General features: G+C 38.6%; 1 protein-coding gene across 2 annotated transcripts in view; it reads left to right on the forward strand.

Moving 5' to 3' along the window:
• Nucleotides 1-5,205: 5,205 nt before the first annotated feature.
• The window catches only part of LOC133463835 (phosphofurin acidic cluster sorting protein 2-like), a 65,236-nt gene continuing 51,350 nt past the window's right edge, over nt 5,206-19,091 (forward strand). For both annotated transcript variants that reach the window (XM_061745577.1, XM_061745578.1), the window contains exon 1: nt 5,206-5,544. In XM_061745577.1, coding sequence (XP_061601561.1) covers nt 5,309-5,544 — 236 coding nt within the window. In that variant the 5' untranslated portion in view covers nt 5,206-5,308. The remainder of the gene's footprint in view (nt 5,545-19,091) is intronic.

Here is a 19,091-nt window from a genome sequence, read left to right on the forward strand (position 1 = left end):
CTTTATACGCAAGTAATACAATTTTGAATTTGATTCTAAGTTTTACAGGGGAGCTGATGGAGTAAGACTAACACTGGAGAGATGTGGTCTCTCTTGTTGATTCCTGTTGGCACTCGCGCTGCTACAATTTGGATCAGCTGGAGGATATTCAGAGAATTACTTGGACATCCTGCTAATGATACATTACATTAATCTAGAAGATACAAACGCTTGAATTAGTTTTTCTTACAAACCTTATTTAATATGCTGTTTAAACAACAAATCTTGATTGAAAATAACACCAGGTTTTGTACAGTAGTAGTGGAGCCCCTTGCAACACCATCTAATCCCTTCCTAAAATGCTTGGATACAAAAACAATAAACTGTTTTATCTGAATCCAGCAGTAAAAGTTAGTGGACATCCAATCTTTGATGTCCCTAAAGTTTGTCAGGTCGTTCAGTTTCATCTGGCTTCATAGACAAATACAGCTGCGTTTCATCAGCATAGCAAGGAAATTTGATGCTGTGATTCTGGATTTTGATTTGATTTGATTTTCATTTGTCTCAAACATGCACAAGCATAAAAACAAACAAATATTATAATATTTTAAAAAAGCACATTGCGATGAAGTGCAAGTTCGAGAAGGCCTGAAGGAAGCAAAGCTTATCAAGTTCAGCCCCCCCTTACCTTGTCATATAGTATATAATACAATTATATATCAAATACAATTATATACAGTACAGACCAAAAGTTTGGACACACTTCCCCATGTGTTTGAATGAGAAGGTATGTCCAAACTTTTGGTCTGTACTGTATATATACATATATTATATATACATACATATACATACATACATACACGCACACACACACATAGATGCATACACACATTCATACAATTATACTTATTATACGTCCCAAGGGCTGCATGTATAATCTGAACAAGATTACAACTAGTTGGCCTATTATATCTGGAATATGAATTCTAAATCTTAAACGGGAAATGCCTAAAATTAGTCAAGCTACATAGTTTGTTTTGAAGCTTGCAAAGTAGTAAATGGATGTCCCTCCTTCCAATGTCCTCTACCAGCGTTGACAGGCCCTGCCCCTCAATTATATTCATTCAGATTTTATATGTACGAGAATAAAGCTGTCCTTTTATAGTAATGGTCTTATGTTGGAGAAAGAAAGAAAAATCATATCAACCAGAATTAGTAATAACTGGCCAGATTTAAATAATCTCTAACTGTAGTCACCCAAGAGAATCAACCAAAGATCGCTACCCATAACACTGTAAATGCCATGTAGAGGTGGCTTTTTTTTCTTACATAAGACGTTCCTTTGTTTTCAGAAGCTCTGAAGGAGTCACTTCGTGCAGAAGGAAATTAACATTACTTGTCCCTGTTTTTCACTCAGCAGTTAATTGAACAGTTAGTTACAGAACCTGTTTCCGGCTAATCAAAGATTGACTGGCTGGGTTTTAGGATTCAGTTTCTCCTCATCCTTGAAATGTTCCTTAACTGTATTTACACACAGTTTCCCACATACTGATAATATTTGAGTCAGTCGCCCAGGTATATTAATGATAGCCTGAAACTATTTGGGACATTTGCATCTTTTCTTTTTGATAATCAGAACTACACTCCCTAGTCAATATGCACTGAATATTTGCAGTAATTTAGCAACCTCAGATAGGTTGTTTCTATCTCTGCATTTTTCCTCTGCTTTTTGGCGTCTAGCATCGCCACGGTAACGCTTTTGACTGAGAAAAGTAATCATCGTCGTCACAGGATGGAGACGCACATTTTGATGTATAACACACCTGGTTGCATGTAAAAGTAAAATTTCTTCCTGTCAACGATTGTGTCAAAACAAATCGATTCAGGTAGAAAAACTTATATCATCCTTGTTCATGAACTACCATAATATAACACTGTGTGATTGATCCTAGTTCTCAAAGGCTGCATGTATAATCTGAACAAGATTACAACTAGTTGACCTACTATATCTGGAATATGAATTCTAAATGTTAACAGGGAAATATTTAAAGGGGACCTATTATGGCATCTAATACCTATTTTAAAGAGGCCTTAAATGTCTTGAAAACAAGCTTTTGATTGTTTTTGCTAAATAAATTAGAAATTCAGCCTCTGAGCCATGTCTTTACCTTCCCATTCTCTAACCTCATTCTCTATGAGGGATTCTGAGTGGGCGGGGCTATGATAATGAGGCACTGTGCTGATTGGCTGCCTGAATGACGCGATACACCACTACGAAAAAATGGCGGAAGCTCCAGCCGGCGGAGTTAGTTGTGGGCGTGGTTTCACGCATCGGAGACCAACGATGAAAATTGCATTTCATTACGTAACGACAGGAGCAGAATCTGAACGACTTGTAGAAGCCACATCACACTGGATGGCTCATCCGGGCGGCTGTACAGACACTGCAGAATTTGGTTGCTTTCCTCCTTCTCTGAGTTGCCAGGCTGAGGGGAGTCCACTTTATATACAGTATGTTAAAGCAAGAGAAAACGTGTTTTTCATAATAGGTCCCCTTTAAAATTCAAGCTACATAGTTTGTTTTGAAGCTTGCAAACAGAGGTGTCAAGTAACGAAGTACAAATACTTCTTTACCTTACTTAAGTAGAAATTTTGGTTATCTATACTTCACTGGAGTAATTATTTTTCTTATAAATATTTTTTTTATCCCCGATTTTTTTTTACCCATTTCATCACCCAGTGCTCATACCTAGACAGTCCTTGGCATTGTTCCCCTCTACCAACCTAATTATTTAATTATTTTTCAGACGACTTTTTACTTTTACTCCTTACATTTTCACACAATTATCTGTAGTTTTACTCCTTACATTTTAAAAACAGCCTTGTTACTCTATTTCATTTTGGCCTTTAAACAAAAACTATCCGGTTAAATTGCTCCATCCGGATAAAGTGAATTTGGTTGTGTTTGTGGCACAGATGTTCGTGTCCAGTTTTGTTCTTACATCCGTTCCCTCAGATTCGTGCAACTAAACTTGGATGTACATTCCAATAAAGGTTAGGATAAATGATAACATGCCTCTGAAGTTTGACTTTTTGCACCATTACAATACTTATAGGCATCATATCTTCTGCTCTCTGAAACACATGTTAATGCTCAATAATACACATATATGGTTCTTTAATATATTTGCATTATACTAAGATGCATTCATTTTCAATGGCTTTTGTCCTTAATGGCTTTTTTTCCCCTTACATTACTTTTACTTTTATACTTGAAGTAGTTTTGAAACCAGTACTTTTATACTTTTACTTGAGTAAAAAACTTGAGTTGATACTTCAACTTCTACAGGAGTATTTTTAAACACTAGTATCTATACTTCTACCTGAGTAATGAATGTGAATACTTTTGACACCTCTGCTTGCAAAGTAGTAAATGGATGTCTCTCCTTCCACTGTCATCTACCAGCGGTGACAGGCCCCGCCCCTCTCTGCATAGCCCCGCCCACACATCATCCACCATAATTCTTTATTTTTTTAAAAAGGGACAGTGTACGTTGATCAACTTTTCCTTGCAGAAAGTAAATGTACCCAAGTTAGCCGAAAGGCTAATTTTCATCGGCAGTCCCTTCGCCAGATGTTAATAGACTTTTTTGAAAAATAAAATAAAAAATGCACAATAGACATAAACACAAATACAGCATGCAGGACATATCAAGACAAAGACAGACACAGTGCAAAAATAGAATAGAATAAAACAAATGAATAAAAGTACAGCACAATCATCTTAAATAGCTTGTATTAAAAAAGAGCCACTAGCACTACCACTAGTAGTAGTACTACTAGTGCTCACATCTTTGTGAGTCAACAAGCCAGTCCTTTGCATGAACTTTAAAAGAGTGATATGATGGAGATTCTCTGACTGATTGTGGTACTGTATTCCATTGGTGTAATGCTCTGAATGAGAACACAGCCTGGCTGAATGTGGTTTTCCTGAATGGAATTGAGCAATCTTTTTTAGTCGCACTTCTAGTGGCTCTGATAGCAGGGAATTTGAATTTTATGAAACTGGATAGTGGAGGAGGAGCTGAACCATGCATGATCTTATATATTAGACAAATATCTTTGTATATGATGAGATTTTCCCAACTCAGCAGTTTATACTTCTCCAAAATATGGCAATGATGATGTCTGAAAGGTTTTTTATCCAGTGTTTTAAGTGCTTGTTTCTATAATGATTCCAGTGGTTTCATTGCTGTGGAGTGTGCATTGGACCAACTTATATGCAGTGGCGTCAATTCAGTGGAAGCTAAGGTATGGCAAGGTTACAAGTCACAGAACTTAACTAGAGTATCAATCAACACGTCCAGCAAGTACTTATCACAGAAGTCTGCTATGTAGCTTATCTGTGTGGTCAAGAAAATTTGAAGTTTTTCAAATGCAGTCTCGCTCAGTGCAAAAACTCAAAATCTTACCAGGAATATTTGTCTTATTTCTAGTTAAAATGTCTCATTTTTAGTCAAAAAATCTCATTACACTTAAAAAAAGAGTCATCACCAGAAGAATAACCATTTTCACCTATTTCAAGTACATTTTCACTTCAAATAAATAGAAAAATCTGCCAGTGGGACAAGATTTATCTTCTCATTACAAGCAAAAAAATCTTGTTCCACTGGCAGATTTTTCTACTTATTTGAAGTGAAAATCTACTTGAAACAGGTGAAAATGGTTGTTTTTGAGTCTTGTCTTAAATGTAATGAGATTTTCTTTGACTAAAAATTAGACATTTTAACTAGAAATAAGACAAATATTGTTGTTAAGATTTTGAGTTTTTGCAGTGTATAATAACTAGTGAAATCGATCATTTTGTTCTGATTTGCATTTGTAGTTATTCTATATGTATTAAGTAATAGAATAATCAATACAAATAGACACAGAGTAATTCCATAAATGTATTTAAAAAACAAACATTTACATTTTCCCTTGAAGCTAAGGTGTGGCGGCTGCCATACCTTGCCATACCCAATTGACGCCCCTGCTTATATGTGATGTGAGAGATGATCATACAGAAGCAGTGTACCTTGCGGTTGCAGGCCCCGCCCCCTCCCCTCATCACCCCGCCCCACATCGTCCTTTACCAGCGGTGACAGACCACGCCCCCTCCCTGATTAGCCCCGCCCCCACCACGCCCTCCCCGCCTGGCCCCGCCCCCCCGCAGTCAGGCGGCTGCAGACGGAGCAGCAGGAGCAGCAGCAGCGGCTCAGGGCTCAGCGGCTCCCGCGTTCGTGCGACTCTCAACTCGAGCTGCTCCCAGGCAGTGGCGGCGGTGGTGATGATGGCGGCGGCTGTAGAGAGAGGAGGCGTCCGGGCCGCTTTCCTGAACCCGAGCGGTGGTGGCGGTGGCGGCGGCGGCAGCGGCGGAGGAGGAGGACCGGTGCCCCCGGTCCTCCCGGGACCGGGGCTGGCCGCGGCGGCGGTGCTCGGCTCCGGCTCCGGCGGCATGCCCGTCCCCATGAACCTCTTTGCGACCTGGGAGATTGACCGTTCATCCCCGAGCTGCGTTCCCAGGTAACCACAGCACTGTTTGAAACGTCCCCCACACCGCAGGTTTTGTGCAAGATTGTGGAGGAAAAAAAAACACCCCAACAACGCCCTCATGGTCTGCAGCCTTCAGCAGCCTCGTATTTCCAAAACAATGTTGGGTGGTGCTAAAGGCTGGTTTATGGTACCGCGTAGCCGTCGCCGTAGGGTACGCGGCGACGCGGCCGCACGGTGCGCATCGCCGCGTACCCTACGGCGTAGGCTACGCCGTCGATTTAACGCGGAACCATAAATCAGGCTTAACTGGGCGAGCTACCTAGCCGGGGTGGCTAAGGCTGGAGCTAAGCTGCAAATACAACTGCTTTTTCACTGCCTCCAATTAATGTTTGCATGTGAAAAAGAATGCAAAAAGAATGCTATAATTGCCAAATATGATTGTTTTCCTTTTTTTTTTTTTGGACGACTGCTCTTAAAGATAAGCCATGGTCTCCAGAGCCTCTTAATACTGATAAAGTCTCTAACACCAGTCAAGTCTCGGGTCTTCTCCGTCTAAAGATACACTGTGTGGGGTTTTGCATGCGTTTGGACCAGATTTATGAAATGCATGCCACCAAACGGCTACATAACTATCTATAAATACAGCGACATGGATGCCATCCGGCGCATGAGTGGCAGGCATCCCCTTCATCCTGCAGCGGGACTGTGCCCGGAACTAGCTGCTTAAGTGTCACTCCAACAGCTGACTGCTGGCCATTTGAAATCAACATTTCTGTCTCCATGCCATGTGCAGTGGTGTTAGGTTGATGTTTAGATCGCCCCCTGCCCGCCCTGTCAGTTTGGCATCAGGAATCAGGTCACAAACACAAACCACCGATGGTGTTGACACAGCAGATGGTGCAGGCGGAAATTAAACTGTTTTATGGTTTAGGTGGATGCAAATTTACTGTGCTGGCACATTTTGATGTACCTTTTATAACGGTAGTATTGAGTATTTTGTATTTGTATGTGGTAGATCGGTAGTGAACAGGCATTTCTGCCTCCTGACCAGTAACCTCTGGGGGGCTGTGGGCACATTAATCAGCTTTGACCTAGATCTGCTCCACTCATTGGGATAGAAGTCTGCTTGCTCGGGAAGGCTTTCCTCTATTGTCGTTGTGCATGTGCATGTTCGTTTCAGTGCCTGTATGAGCGCAGTAGGGCTGGGCGATATATCGAGATTTTAATATATATCGATATTTTTTCAAACGCGATATGGTACGAGACAATATCGTTTATATCGATTTAATTTTTTTTTTTATTATTATTTTATGATATATAGCTTATTTTGTGACAAATTGACTTGAATGTTTTATTTGAGATTTGCAAAATGTTTTGTTATTTGCACAACTGTCAACCTCAGTGGAAAAGTCTGCCTGTTACTGTCTACATTGTATTAATTGCACAATGTATTTTAATTTAATTGTTATGCAGGAAATGGATATTTGTTTTATTTTATTCAAGAAGCATTTTTATCCTATATATGCAGGCAGTTTATTTTTATTTCATTTGTTTTATACATTTTGATATTGTGCAGACCTCTGTTAATAAAGGTACCTGTGTGACATTTGGCACGAGGCATTGTATTAAAACTGACTGTTTTTTTAAGGGTTTGCCTCAGAAAAAAATGAAGCTAACAGAGATGCTATGCTATAATGCTTTGGGGGAAACCCCAATTATGTCACAGAAAAAATATCGATATATATCGAGTATCGCCATTCAGCTAGAAAATATCGAGATATGACTTTCGGTCCATATCGCCCAGCCCTAGAGCGCAGTAATGGCATTTGGGGAACACAGGGATCTTTCAAACCCTTGTTTTTGCCCATGATAGCTCAGCTTTTAAACTCAGATGGAGTGAGAATGACCAGAGCCTTTGAAGTGGCAGTATTGTTTTCTGGTCATGTTAAAGCCGTGTTATTTTTATGTTTTAGCTCTCGAAAAGGATTTGTATGTGCATTTTTAGTTCACGTTCACGTCAGCATGTATCATAAGATCACTTGTCATTTTATTTGTGACCAGATTTATTTTGTGGCTAAAATTCTTGACAGTCATGCACAGCAGCTGCATGTGTTATTTATTACCATAGCCCGTGAGCAAACACATTTCAGATTGCTATTTCCATGAGGTTTTAACACTGGCTGAAAGACAAAGCGGGAGGGATGTCTGTGCGCTCAGTGCATGCTGAGAACGGGGGTTTATATCCAAAGTCTCCTTTCTGCACCATTCTCTATAATGTATGGTGTACAAGTTTCCTTAATAAAGCTTAATTTAGTTGATTGATAAAGAATTAAAGAGTACATAAGAAAGAATTCACACTTATTGTTCAGCATACAATTGTAAGCTTGAGCACACTCTGTCTTTGCATAGTATGAGAGATTTCTTTTGATCCGTGTAGTCAGACCTCTTAGAAACGGTTGATATGAAAAGGTTTGCATGGAGACCAACCCAAAGCCTGCTTTGAGGATTTTTGTCTCTGCATTCTTTGCGGGGCTGGACCATTTTGTGTGCAGCTGTTTGCTCCTCCACAATCCCTAAGCAAATGTGTGTCCAAGTAAGGAGTACGGTTTCCAGCGAGGCCATACGTCTCTTGTAAATTGGCTTTTTTTTTTTTTTTTTATTGTGATGGTCCTCGTAATGTTGCACACAGCTGTTGTTCATTAGTAATTAAAAGCTGGTTAATTCAAAGTCATGCAGTTCTTTTATATCTGAAAGACAATTAATGATGAAAAATAGTTTTATCCAAGCAGATAACGTTGTCATCCTGCACAGCAGTTCATATCATGTTCACACATAATCTCAGGCTGCTGTATCGCATGTCATGAGCACAGAAGTTCATGAACAAAATGTTGTTTATAGACAAAGGACAGCTCATGCATAGGGTATAAAGGTAACTGCCAGTTACTGTTAAATATTCATTAATTGATGGGTCCTCTGTGCTGAACACGCAACTCCAGCTAGTTAAGTGCAGCTCTTATTGAAGTGCAACAACAATTATTTTCATTCAGATTTTATATGTACGAGAGAGAAAGCTGTCCTTTTATAGTAATGATCTTATGTTAGAGAAAGAAAGAAAAATCACATCAACCAGAATTAGTGGCCAGATTTAAATAATCTCTAACTGTAGTCACCCGAGGGAATCAACCCAAGATCGCTACCCATAACACTGTAAATGCCATGTAGTAGTGGCTTTTTTTCTTACATAAGACGTTTCTTTGTTTTCAGAAGCTCTGAAGGAGTCACTTCGTGCAGAAGGAAATTAACATTACTTGTCCCTGTTTTTCGCTCAGCAGTTAATTGAACAGTTAGTTACAGAACCTGTTTCCGGCTAATCAAAGATTGACTGGCTGGGTTTTAGGATTCAGTTTCTCCTCATCCTTGAAACGTTCTTTAACTGCATTTACATTTACACAGTTTCCCACATAGTGATAATATTTGAGTCAGTCGCCCAGCTATATTAATGGCAGCCTGAAACTATTTGGGACATTTGCATCTTCTCTTTTTGATAATCAGAACTGCGGTTTACTACTCTATGATTTACACTGCTGCATATTTGTTTTCTGTGTATCACTTACACACAGTGGTCCCTCCCTTCTTAATGCACATACTCTCACAATTACAAGCATGAACATATTGACAGCAATACCAATCAATTCAGCACTTCAGCCTGTTATGGGACTGGGAATTCTGATTAGAAGTTGAGCACTTTGCCGTCTGAGGCACGGCTGTCCCTAAAGACAAAAAAAACAGAAAGACATAGCAACTCTTTAAATGAACCCTTAGACTTTGGCTGTTTTTGAAGCCGCTAAAGCATACTGCATAATACACTGTGGTATAAGTACTCCATGCTGGTCTTGTACACTGGAAAATGTCCCAGAAATACACTTGCCATCCTGGTATTTTTCCCATACATTTACATGCCACGGTCAGTGTGCCAATAGTGTAGCTTGTCAGTGCAGTACCGTAATGGTCATAATGAGTGTGCTGCGAGTAAATTTGGTGGTTGGCTGGCTGATCAGTCTTGTTAGTGTGAAGCAGAAAAAACAAGGAGAAGCACTGCAGCTACTAAGGACTAATGAGAGAGATAGACAAAAGTCATCCCAACATGCCACCCGTCCCCACACCGCACAAGTATCATCTCATTCTGTGGAAATACTTCTCATAGGATTACTTTACACATACCACAAAGGGCACTTCCTGCGGTGTGTAAAAAGTTGGAGAACAATTGTCTAAGCCTTTTTATCTAGTAAAGTAGTCATGTATTTTAGGGAATAGAAAATAACATACAGGACTGTCTCAGAAAATTTGAATATTGTGATAAAGTTCTTTATTTTCTGTAATGCAATTAAAAAAAGAAAAATGTCATACATTCTGGATTCATTACAAATCAACAGAAATATTGCAAGCCTTTTATTATTTTAATATTGCTGATTATGTTTTACAGTTTAAGATTAAGATTCCCAGAATATTCAAATTTTTTGAGATAGGATATTTAAGTTTTCTTAAGCTGTAAGCCATGATCAGCAATATTAAAATAATAAAAGGCTTGCAATATTTCAGTTGATTTGTAATGAATCCAGAATGTATGACATTTTTGCATTACAGAAAATAAAGGACTTTATCCCAATATTCAAATTTTCTGAGACAGTCCTGTATATACCCGTGTATTACTGTTATACATATTAAAAATAATAATTATTATCATTATTTCGAGTTCTGTAAACTATTCTATATACAAGCATTTAAAAACTATTGTTGACATTTCACTGGTACTACTTCTCTGTCATGGCCAAAACATCAAAATACTAAATAAAATATGCAGACATCATTATGTAACTAAAATAGGAAGTGCTGATGTTGTTGCGGTGTGGTGTAGGGGCTGAACAGCCTGTTTAGGAAATGCCCACACCTGCCTACATTTATAGTAAGGCATCGAAGGAACGGTGTGGTATTTTCAGGGATGACTCTAATGCAGGGGTCGCAACGGTGCTATATTTATTTCATAACGTTAAAGAATGTGCCACATTCCTGGCTTCTTGCCAAGTTCAAGGACACAAAACGACTTGAAGACAACTTTACTCTCACCACTAATTTGATGCATTCACCAAAACACTGTGCTCAAACTTGCCTTACAGTTTCAGTTCTTCACGGTGTCCAAAAGCCATTATGTTAAATGTAACGAATGGGTTACTGCTAGTTTACATGCTTTCAAAATGATAGTCTTCTTTGACTCACTGAATAAACATTGTTTTCAAGATGGGAGAGTATTTTTGGCGTGACATTTTCAGTGCATGATATGTTTCACTCTAGGTTCATAGAGGTGAAAACATCTTGATGAGGTGCACAAAAACTAAGAAATGTGCCAAAAACGGTTCTTTTCCTTTATTATCTCTGGTGAGCAGACAGCCCCTCTCTCTGCCTGTTAGACTCATGCGAGTTTCAGACTGCTCTCCTGTGAGTAGTAAAGGCATTTCTCAATGACAGTTGATATGAATTTGCAGGCTCTGGTCAGTTCTTGGTTTCTTCTGTCCCAATTCTTTGTGCTGACTCAAAGCATGTGCTGGAGAAATAAACCATCGAGACAAGACCGCTGCAACATTGTGTTTTATTTATTCTTAGTCGGTGAACATGAAGACATCAGCTAGAAGTTTTTACATTGTTTTGTCATACATAAAACATTCACCATGCACTGAAGATTTAACCGTTAAAGTACCTTCTCTGGTATCGTCTGAAGTCAGTCTTTCATGTCATCTTATGTTCTTTTCAAAATATTAAATTAGAATACAAATAAAACTATGTATGTTAGATAATATGCCCTTAACTTCCCCTTTCACCTCCCCAGTAACATGTTCATCTCAAGACAGATATTGTTTCTCTTTGCTGGGCAGCTGCCGTAATCTTATTTCATAACAGGAAAAGAGGACTCAGTAATCTGATGTTGTACACACAAAGACTGTCAGTTTAATCCTCTGCTTCCTTTTGGAATCACAAACAAGGCCCGGCCATCTACAGTGCCCTTTAGGACAGAAACACAGTACTAAATCCTCTTCTGTGTCATGTTTACAGCATACGCAAATGATGTAATATTTTGCATGCAAAGAGATGTACTTTTATCCTTTTTTTTCTAAATGGTAAACCACTTTTTTAGGCCTACTGCTTTTGGCAGAATATGTTTTATTTTTTCATTTTCAATTAAACTAATGAAACTACATTTTGGGGCCGTTCACTTGTGCATTTCTGATTTTCGTAAGGGGAATGCCGATATTAATTTCCTTTTATTTAATGCTTTCCGCAGATAAAATCAAGTTCATACTTGGTCCACTGTAAGGTTCACACAGTTTTCTAACAGTAGGCCCATCAACACCTTCACTCCGCTCTTTATGCTTACTCCCACTGTCTGAAATGTGTTAAAATTCTCTTGGTTTCCTACCACACTTTCCTGGAGGAGGAGGAATTTCCTTGGGAAACATTTCACATTCCTGGCAACTGGAGAGCTGCCAGTTCAGCCAAAGCCAGGCTCCTTCAGCATTCTCCATGCTCTGTTGTTGACCAACAAGAGACTGGCTGAAAGGGGGGGCAGGATCGGAGCTGTTGATGGCCAAACATGTTGAAAAGTTTTGCTGACCTGGGCAGTTGCTCTAGAGTGAACAGGCTTGTGCTGAATGGTCATGTGGAATTCCTCACAAAGGGAAGAAAGGTTTGTTTTTCTTCTGCCTGGCCCTCAGAGTGGGAGTAAGGCCAGATTCTTGTGTGGGCGGACCTGGGGTCTCTGTGAGTGAAGAGATCCAACTTCCTGTGCAGGCAAGAAAGGCGAGGAAACTGTCTTCTGATAAAGGGAGGATCCTGGTAAAATAAGTTCATTGGGAACAATATGCTTCTGGTTGTTGGGATTTTTGTTTCTTGTTAGTGCTGCAGTCGTTTCCCACTTCTGCTGTTGCAGGGCTGTAGGTAAACGGTTTGTTTTTGGCTCGTAGCGCTGGTGCTACAGAGGTTGATGATGGTCTTGCAGCCCATAAATCGGGATACATTTTGAGTGTGTAAGTGACCAGTCTATTTCATATTAGGGCTGTGCGATTAATCGATTTTAAATCTAAATCGGATTTATTAATCAAGACGATGTTAAAAAAAGGAAAATCGGAAAATCGATTTTCCTTTTTTGCAGCTGGCTGCATTACAGACAGAGCTCGTCTAGTCATCTTTGTTTGGTCAAGAAAATTGTAAATGTTGTCACTTTACTAAACTCAAGGAGGATTTACAGTATCTTTCAATTGCACTTCATTCCCAATAGGGAAATTTGTTTGCTATTTTTCTTTAAAAATAAAGATAAAATATTTGAAACATTTTGATTTGTAATTGTCATTTTAATAATATTCAAAAAAAATATATTTGAAACAATTTATTCCATTGTCTTTTGTAGTTTTACCAAAAAAAAATCGAAAATCGGGTTTTCAGAGAAAAAAAATCGGGATTTTATTTTTGTCCAAAATCGCCCAGCCCTATTTCATATAGATATTGCATTTATTTTATGGATGGTGACAACTTATTTATTTCCAACTTCTAATTTATCAACTTTGCTTTATAGCAAACAATTACCTAATAATATCTGTGAACAGTGGCAAATTAATATATTTTACAGGGGATTATGACTTTCTATTTACTTTAGTCATGCTTTATTACAGACTCCAGTAATAAGGGCAGAACTTGTCAAGAAAAAAAAAAAGGGCCAGGTCCCCAAAGTCCCAGACCCACAGACAAAAATTTTGCTTAGAGTGGGCTGTCTTGCTCCACACTGAAATTCTTCAACAACCATTTTCACGTAGTTTTCCTTTAAGTGTGTGTATCGTATACACACACACTATAGCTCCTTTAAGACGCAAACTGCATGCCATTTATGGATGCAAGCTGATCTTGTCTGTCATGTCTGAGTGAGCACGAACATGCCGTTCATTAATATTTTTTGGAATGAGACAAACGGCATAGTAAATAAATCTGTCCAAATGTGACCAGTTTCTGAATTTGAACTGATCACTAAAGTCATTGATCTCTTGTAGAATATTTCAGAAAGGCTGATTGCCAAGCTTTTTCTTTTCTTCGTTTAAACTGAAATCAGTACCACTGAAAGCAAGAGGTGATTATTGATGGAATAAAATGTCAACCAGTTACTTTTCATGCCAGATTGCTTTTTTGTTGATTTCGAGCTTTTATTTGCTGACTCTATAAAATAAAGCTGCCTGGTATTTGTTGATGTTGAGTTTTCTACATTTATTGTGCAACTCCCAGAGCACAATGGGCATTTTTCTCTCTGAAAGTTCTCTCTACATTGCAGAAAAAAAGCTTTGAGTCAGAGAACAGTTTTTGTTTAAGCTGAAGTTCATGTAGCATCACTGACAAGATTGATCTGAATTTGAAAAACAATATTTTTCTAACGCTCAAAGCTCCATTATAAACTCATTAGAAACAATTCCCTCTACTCTCTGTTTATTGGCAGCAGAGGAAGAGTCGGAAACCTCTGATCATTAATGAGAGCACACAAATGGAGGTGGGTGTGAGAGTTAAAGGGCAGTCTTAATCCTATCTGATGTTCATCTGAGGCACCATATGCCACCATGAAATATGTATGTAAGCTCAATTGATCCTTTGGCTGAAATGTTAGCCCTGATTTAAGTTAACAAGACAACACTTGGCCCTGCTCCATTCCACAGCTTTTATGATTGATATGGGGATAGTTTTCTAGTTTTAGCTGAATCTTCGATTCCTATTAAGGAGAACCAAGAAATTGGTTCAGCTTATTGATATCAGCTTGTAGTTGGTTATCATTGTCTCTTGATATACAGTTAGGTACATAAATATTTGGACATTGACACAATTTTCAGTATTCCAGCTCTGTACAACACCACAATGGATTTGAAATGAAACAATCAAGATGTGCTTGAAGTGCAGACTTTCAGCTTTAATGTGAGGGTATTTACATCCAAATCAGGTGAACGGTGTAGGAATTACAACACATTTTATATGTGACTTCCACTTTTTCAGGGACCAAAAGTAATTGGACAACTAACATAATCATAAATAAAATTGTCACTTTTTAATATTTTGTTGCAAATCCTTTGCAGTCAATGACAGCCTGAAGTCTGGAACCCATGGACATCACCAGACGCTGGGTTTCGTCCCTGGTGATGCTCTGCCAGGCCTCTGCTGCAGCCGTCTTCAGTTCCTGCTTGTTCTTTGGGCATTTTCCCTTCAGTTTTGTCTTCAGCAAGTGAAATGCATGCTCAATCGGATTCAGGTCAGGTGATTGACTTGGCCATTGCAGAACATTCCACTTCTTTGCCTTAAAAAACTCTTTGGTTGCTTTCGCAGTATGCTTCGGGTCATTGTCCATCTGGATTGTGAAGCGCCGTCCAATGAGTTTTGAAGCATTTGGCTGAATATGAGCAGATAATATTGCCCGAAACACTTCAGAATTCATTCTGCTGCTTTTGTCAGCAGTCACATCATCAATAAATATAAGAGATCCAGTTCCACTGGCAGCCATGCATGCCCACGCCATTACACTACCACCACCATGCTTCACTGATGAGGTGGTATGCTTTGGATATTGAGCAGTTCCTTCCCTTCTCCATACTCTTCTCTTTCCATCATTCTGGTACAAGTTGATCTTTGTCTCATCTGTCCATAAGATGTGGTTCCAGAACTGCACAGGCTCTTTTAGATATTTCTTGGCAAACTCTAATCTGCCCTTCCTGTTTTTGAGGCTCACCAATGGTTTACACCTTGTGATGAACCCTCTGTATTTCCTCTGGTGAAGTCTTCTCTTAATTGTTGACTTGGACACAGATACACCTACCTCCTGGAGAGTTTTCTTGATCTGTTCAACTGTTGTGAAGGGGTTTTTCTTGACGAGGGAAAGGATTCGTCTGTCATCCACCACACTTGTTTTCCGTGGTCTTCCAGGTCTTTTGGTGTTGCTGAGCTCACCAGTGCGTTCTTTCTTTTTAAGAATGTACCAAACAGTTGATTTGGCCACACCTAATGTTTTTGCTATCTCTCTGATGGGTTTGTTTTGATTTTTCAGCCTAATGATGGCTCGCTTCACTGATAGTGACAGCTCTTTGGACTTCATATTGAGAGATGACCTCACCAGATTCCAAATGAACATACCACACTTGAAATGAACTCTAGGCCTTTTATCTGTTCCTTGTAAATGAAATAACGAGGGAATAACACACACCTGGCCATGGAACAGCTGAGTAGCCAATTGTCCAATTACTTTTGGTCCCTTAAAAAGTGGAAGGCACATATAAAATGTGTTGTAATTCCTACACCGTTCACCTGATTTGGATGTAAATACCATCAAATTAAAGCTGAGAGTCTGCACTTCAAGCACATCTTGATTGTTTTGTTTCAAATCCATTGTGGTGTTGTACAGAGCTGGAATACTGAAAATTGTGTCAATGTCCAAATATTTATGTACCTAACTGTATATATATATATACAGGACTGTCTCAGAAAATTAAAATATTGTGAATTTCTGTAATGCAATTACAAAAACAAAAATGTCATACATTCTGTATTCATTACAAGTCAACTGAAATATTGCAAGCCTTTTATTATTTTAATATTGCTGATCATGGCTTACAGTTTAAGAAAACTCAAATATCCTATCTCAAAAAATTTGAATATTCTGGGAATCTTAATCTTAAACTGTAAATCATAATCAGCAATATTAAGATAATAAAAGGCTTGCAATATTTCAGTTGATTTGTAATGAATCCAGAATGTATGACATTTTTGTTTTTTTAATTGCATTACAGAAAATAAAGAACTTTATCACAATATTCTGATTTTCTGAGACAGTCCTGTATGTGCATGCAATACTGGACTGAGCTCAACTTGGGGATGAACATTTTCAGTACCTTACCCAGACTGAGATGTGGGTTTACTTTAGTTTTTCAAGAGCTGCAGCTGTTCTGACATGCCAGTCCCAGGTTTAGTAGACTTTCCTTGCCTTACTTTTCATTTCATTTTCATTCAGTCAGTCGCAGTTATTAGGGGTGTAACGGTACACGCGTTCATACTGAACCGTTTACTGTACCGAAAATCAACCGAAATTTAAATGAAGGGAACAACATTGAGCCTTTTCTCTGTTCAATCCATCATTAAGAAAAGTCATGACAGAGGCAGAACCGAAGTGCACACCGAACCATGGTTTTTGTGTACCGTTCCACCCCTAGCAGTTATGTTTTTGCAGGATTTATCTCGTGGATTGGTATTGGCAGACTCTGGCAGAGAATTCAGTGGATGCAGTTGAGAAAGATAAGGAACTGTCCGTATTCAGAAGATAAACTACTCAGGACCACAGTTATGATGTGCTGTCACTGATCTGATCTCATGTGTCCACCACAAACATGGTTTGCTGACTTCATCAGTTTAAAGTCAGAGCAGAGACAAAAGACCAGTAAGCCACTGCAGAAACGACTACAAAGGATTACAGCTACATAATGAATTCCTTAAAAATGACTGTCAGACCACTGAGGTGTAAATGCAACACAGGGTCGTGTTTTCTATTGTAGCAAAGATTAAGACCAGAATTGGAGACTAAAGTAATCTTTCAGACTGCTCAGTTCATTTGAATCAGCTCCTTTGCCTTCTGTGCCTGACGTGATTTTAATATAAACCTTCACCTTTTTACTTATTTATACAAGTATTTGTTCTGTTAAAGTAATTTCCCTCTTTGCTCTATACATTTAATAGGAAACAGAGCTCTTTACCATCGTTAATATTAGAGGACTTTGTCGCCCACATGTACTGGTGAAACTTGTGATTTATACTTGATAAATATAAATCTGCTTTGACATGAATATTTGAGGGAAAGCATTGCCTTGATTCAAATGGAAATGTAATCTGGCACTGAGCTGTAACAAGTCATCGTTTATGTAAAGTTACATAAACGGCGTTAATCCCAACAACAGTCCGATTCTACCACAGCACAAAACACAAAAACACACAAATGGTTTTTTTATTAAACTGAATTCACTGAGACCATATCCCAAAGTATCATATCTGTTATAAGAGCAGGTATCACATTGTATTTTTGTCAGAAAAAAATCTGTCCCATTGCATAACATTTATTTCTGTGCCCAGTCTAACAAACCAGAGATATACAGGATTAACAATGAAGTTATAAATGTCGCCTTATCCTGCTCAAAATATGGCTTTTGGAAAACTAAACATACACGTGGAAACTTTACAATAAAGTAGATGTGGACATGTTCAGGATGTTGCCTTAGATGTTTGGTATTTGCTACTATAGAAACGGAAGTATAGATATTTGTATTCATTCATGATTATTAAAGCACTGTGTATACAGTAGGTTAGTGTTTAGTGCTCATGATATTTATGAACTGTGTACATTACCGTGTTTCCTAAATGAATGGAAGCTTAAGGTTGAGTAAAAAATTAAATGATTAAGCTTGTAATGTACTTCGTCTTCACTGAGTGCAAAACATACATTTTACATTGAGAACATAATATGTGAAAATTGCGTTGTTACAGCCACAGAAGCTTGTAATATATACTTGGCAATTCTTCCGTAATTCTGTCTTCAGTCAGGCAGAAACGTGCTGACGTCAAATAATCTAAATAGGCAAGCAGCAGGATTCCTCTCCGCAGCCCATGACTCAGGCTTGGGAATCTTTTTAGCACTTCCAGATTCTTCCTGTGAAGGTTACAGTTTTATAAATCTTTGATATCACACTTTGCTGCTTTTAATATTTGAGGTCTGTTGCTGTCACGGTGGTTATTTTTTGGATCTACACCTAATGTTAAAGGTCGCAGGAATCTGGTTTTGCCAGAGTAGCTTCCTCTTTGTTTACCCTATTCGTGTTCTTTCCCTGTGGCCATGAGAAGATTTCATTCAGGGAATTAAAGCCCAACCAGCATATGGCCATCTGGCACACATAACCAGATATTTGAGGTCTAAAATAGCTTTTGCATGCAAGCCTAAGTACAGGCTAAGCTCTTATGGCACATCCTACTGTGTGAACTTGTTAAAACCATTTCAGTCTTTGGGAATGATCTTAATCATTTAAAAAGCAAATTGGACTCAAAAATGAATTAAAACTGATTTTCGCCACAGAAGAACAAACATGCACACAGAAAATCTAGATCAATGTTTTGTGGTTTTTGTCTTTGTTTGCATTTTGATTGAAAAGCAATAAATTAAGCATAAAAACAGAGCAAACTGCATTGTTTTGTTGCCTGAGCACATTTTAGTATTTCCAAAGGCAACCACCCCCGGCTTGGATAGAATTCCCCTTGTGTTTTCTTGTAACGAATTAAATATTCAGAGGAAATGGCTTTCATACTAGCGTGCCCCTTATTTTGGCTGAATTATGCATAGAGACATGAACAAATCATAGTATTATTAAAAAACAAAGTGCTGTGCTTTTCCAGAACTACAGTGTTTTTAAGAAGGTCATGCAGGTCCATAGACTCATGGTGCGTTATTAAAGAGAATACAAGAAATAGTACGTTGA

The sequence above is a fragment of the Cololabis saira genome, chromosome 17, assembly GCF_033807715.1.
Source record: "Cololabis saira isolate AMF1-May2022 chromosome 17, fColSai1.1, whole genome shotgun sequence".
In the NCBI taxonomy this organism is placed as follows: domain Eukaryota; kingdom Metazoa; phylum Chordata; class Actinopteri; order Beloniformes; family Belonidae; genus Cololabis; species Cololabis saira.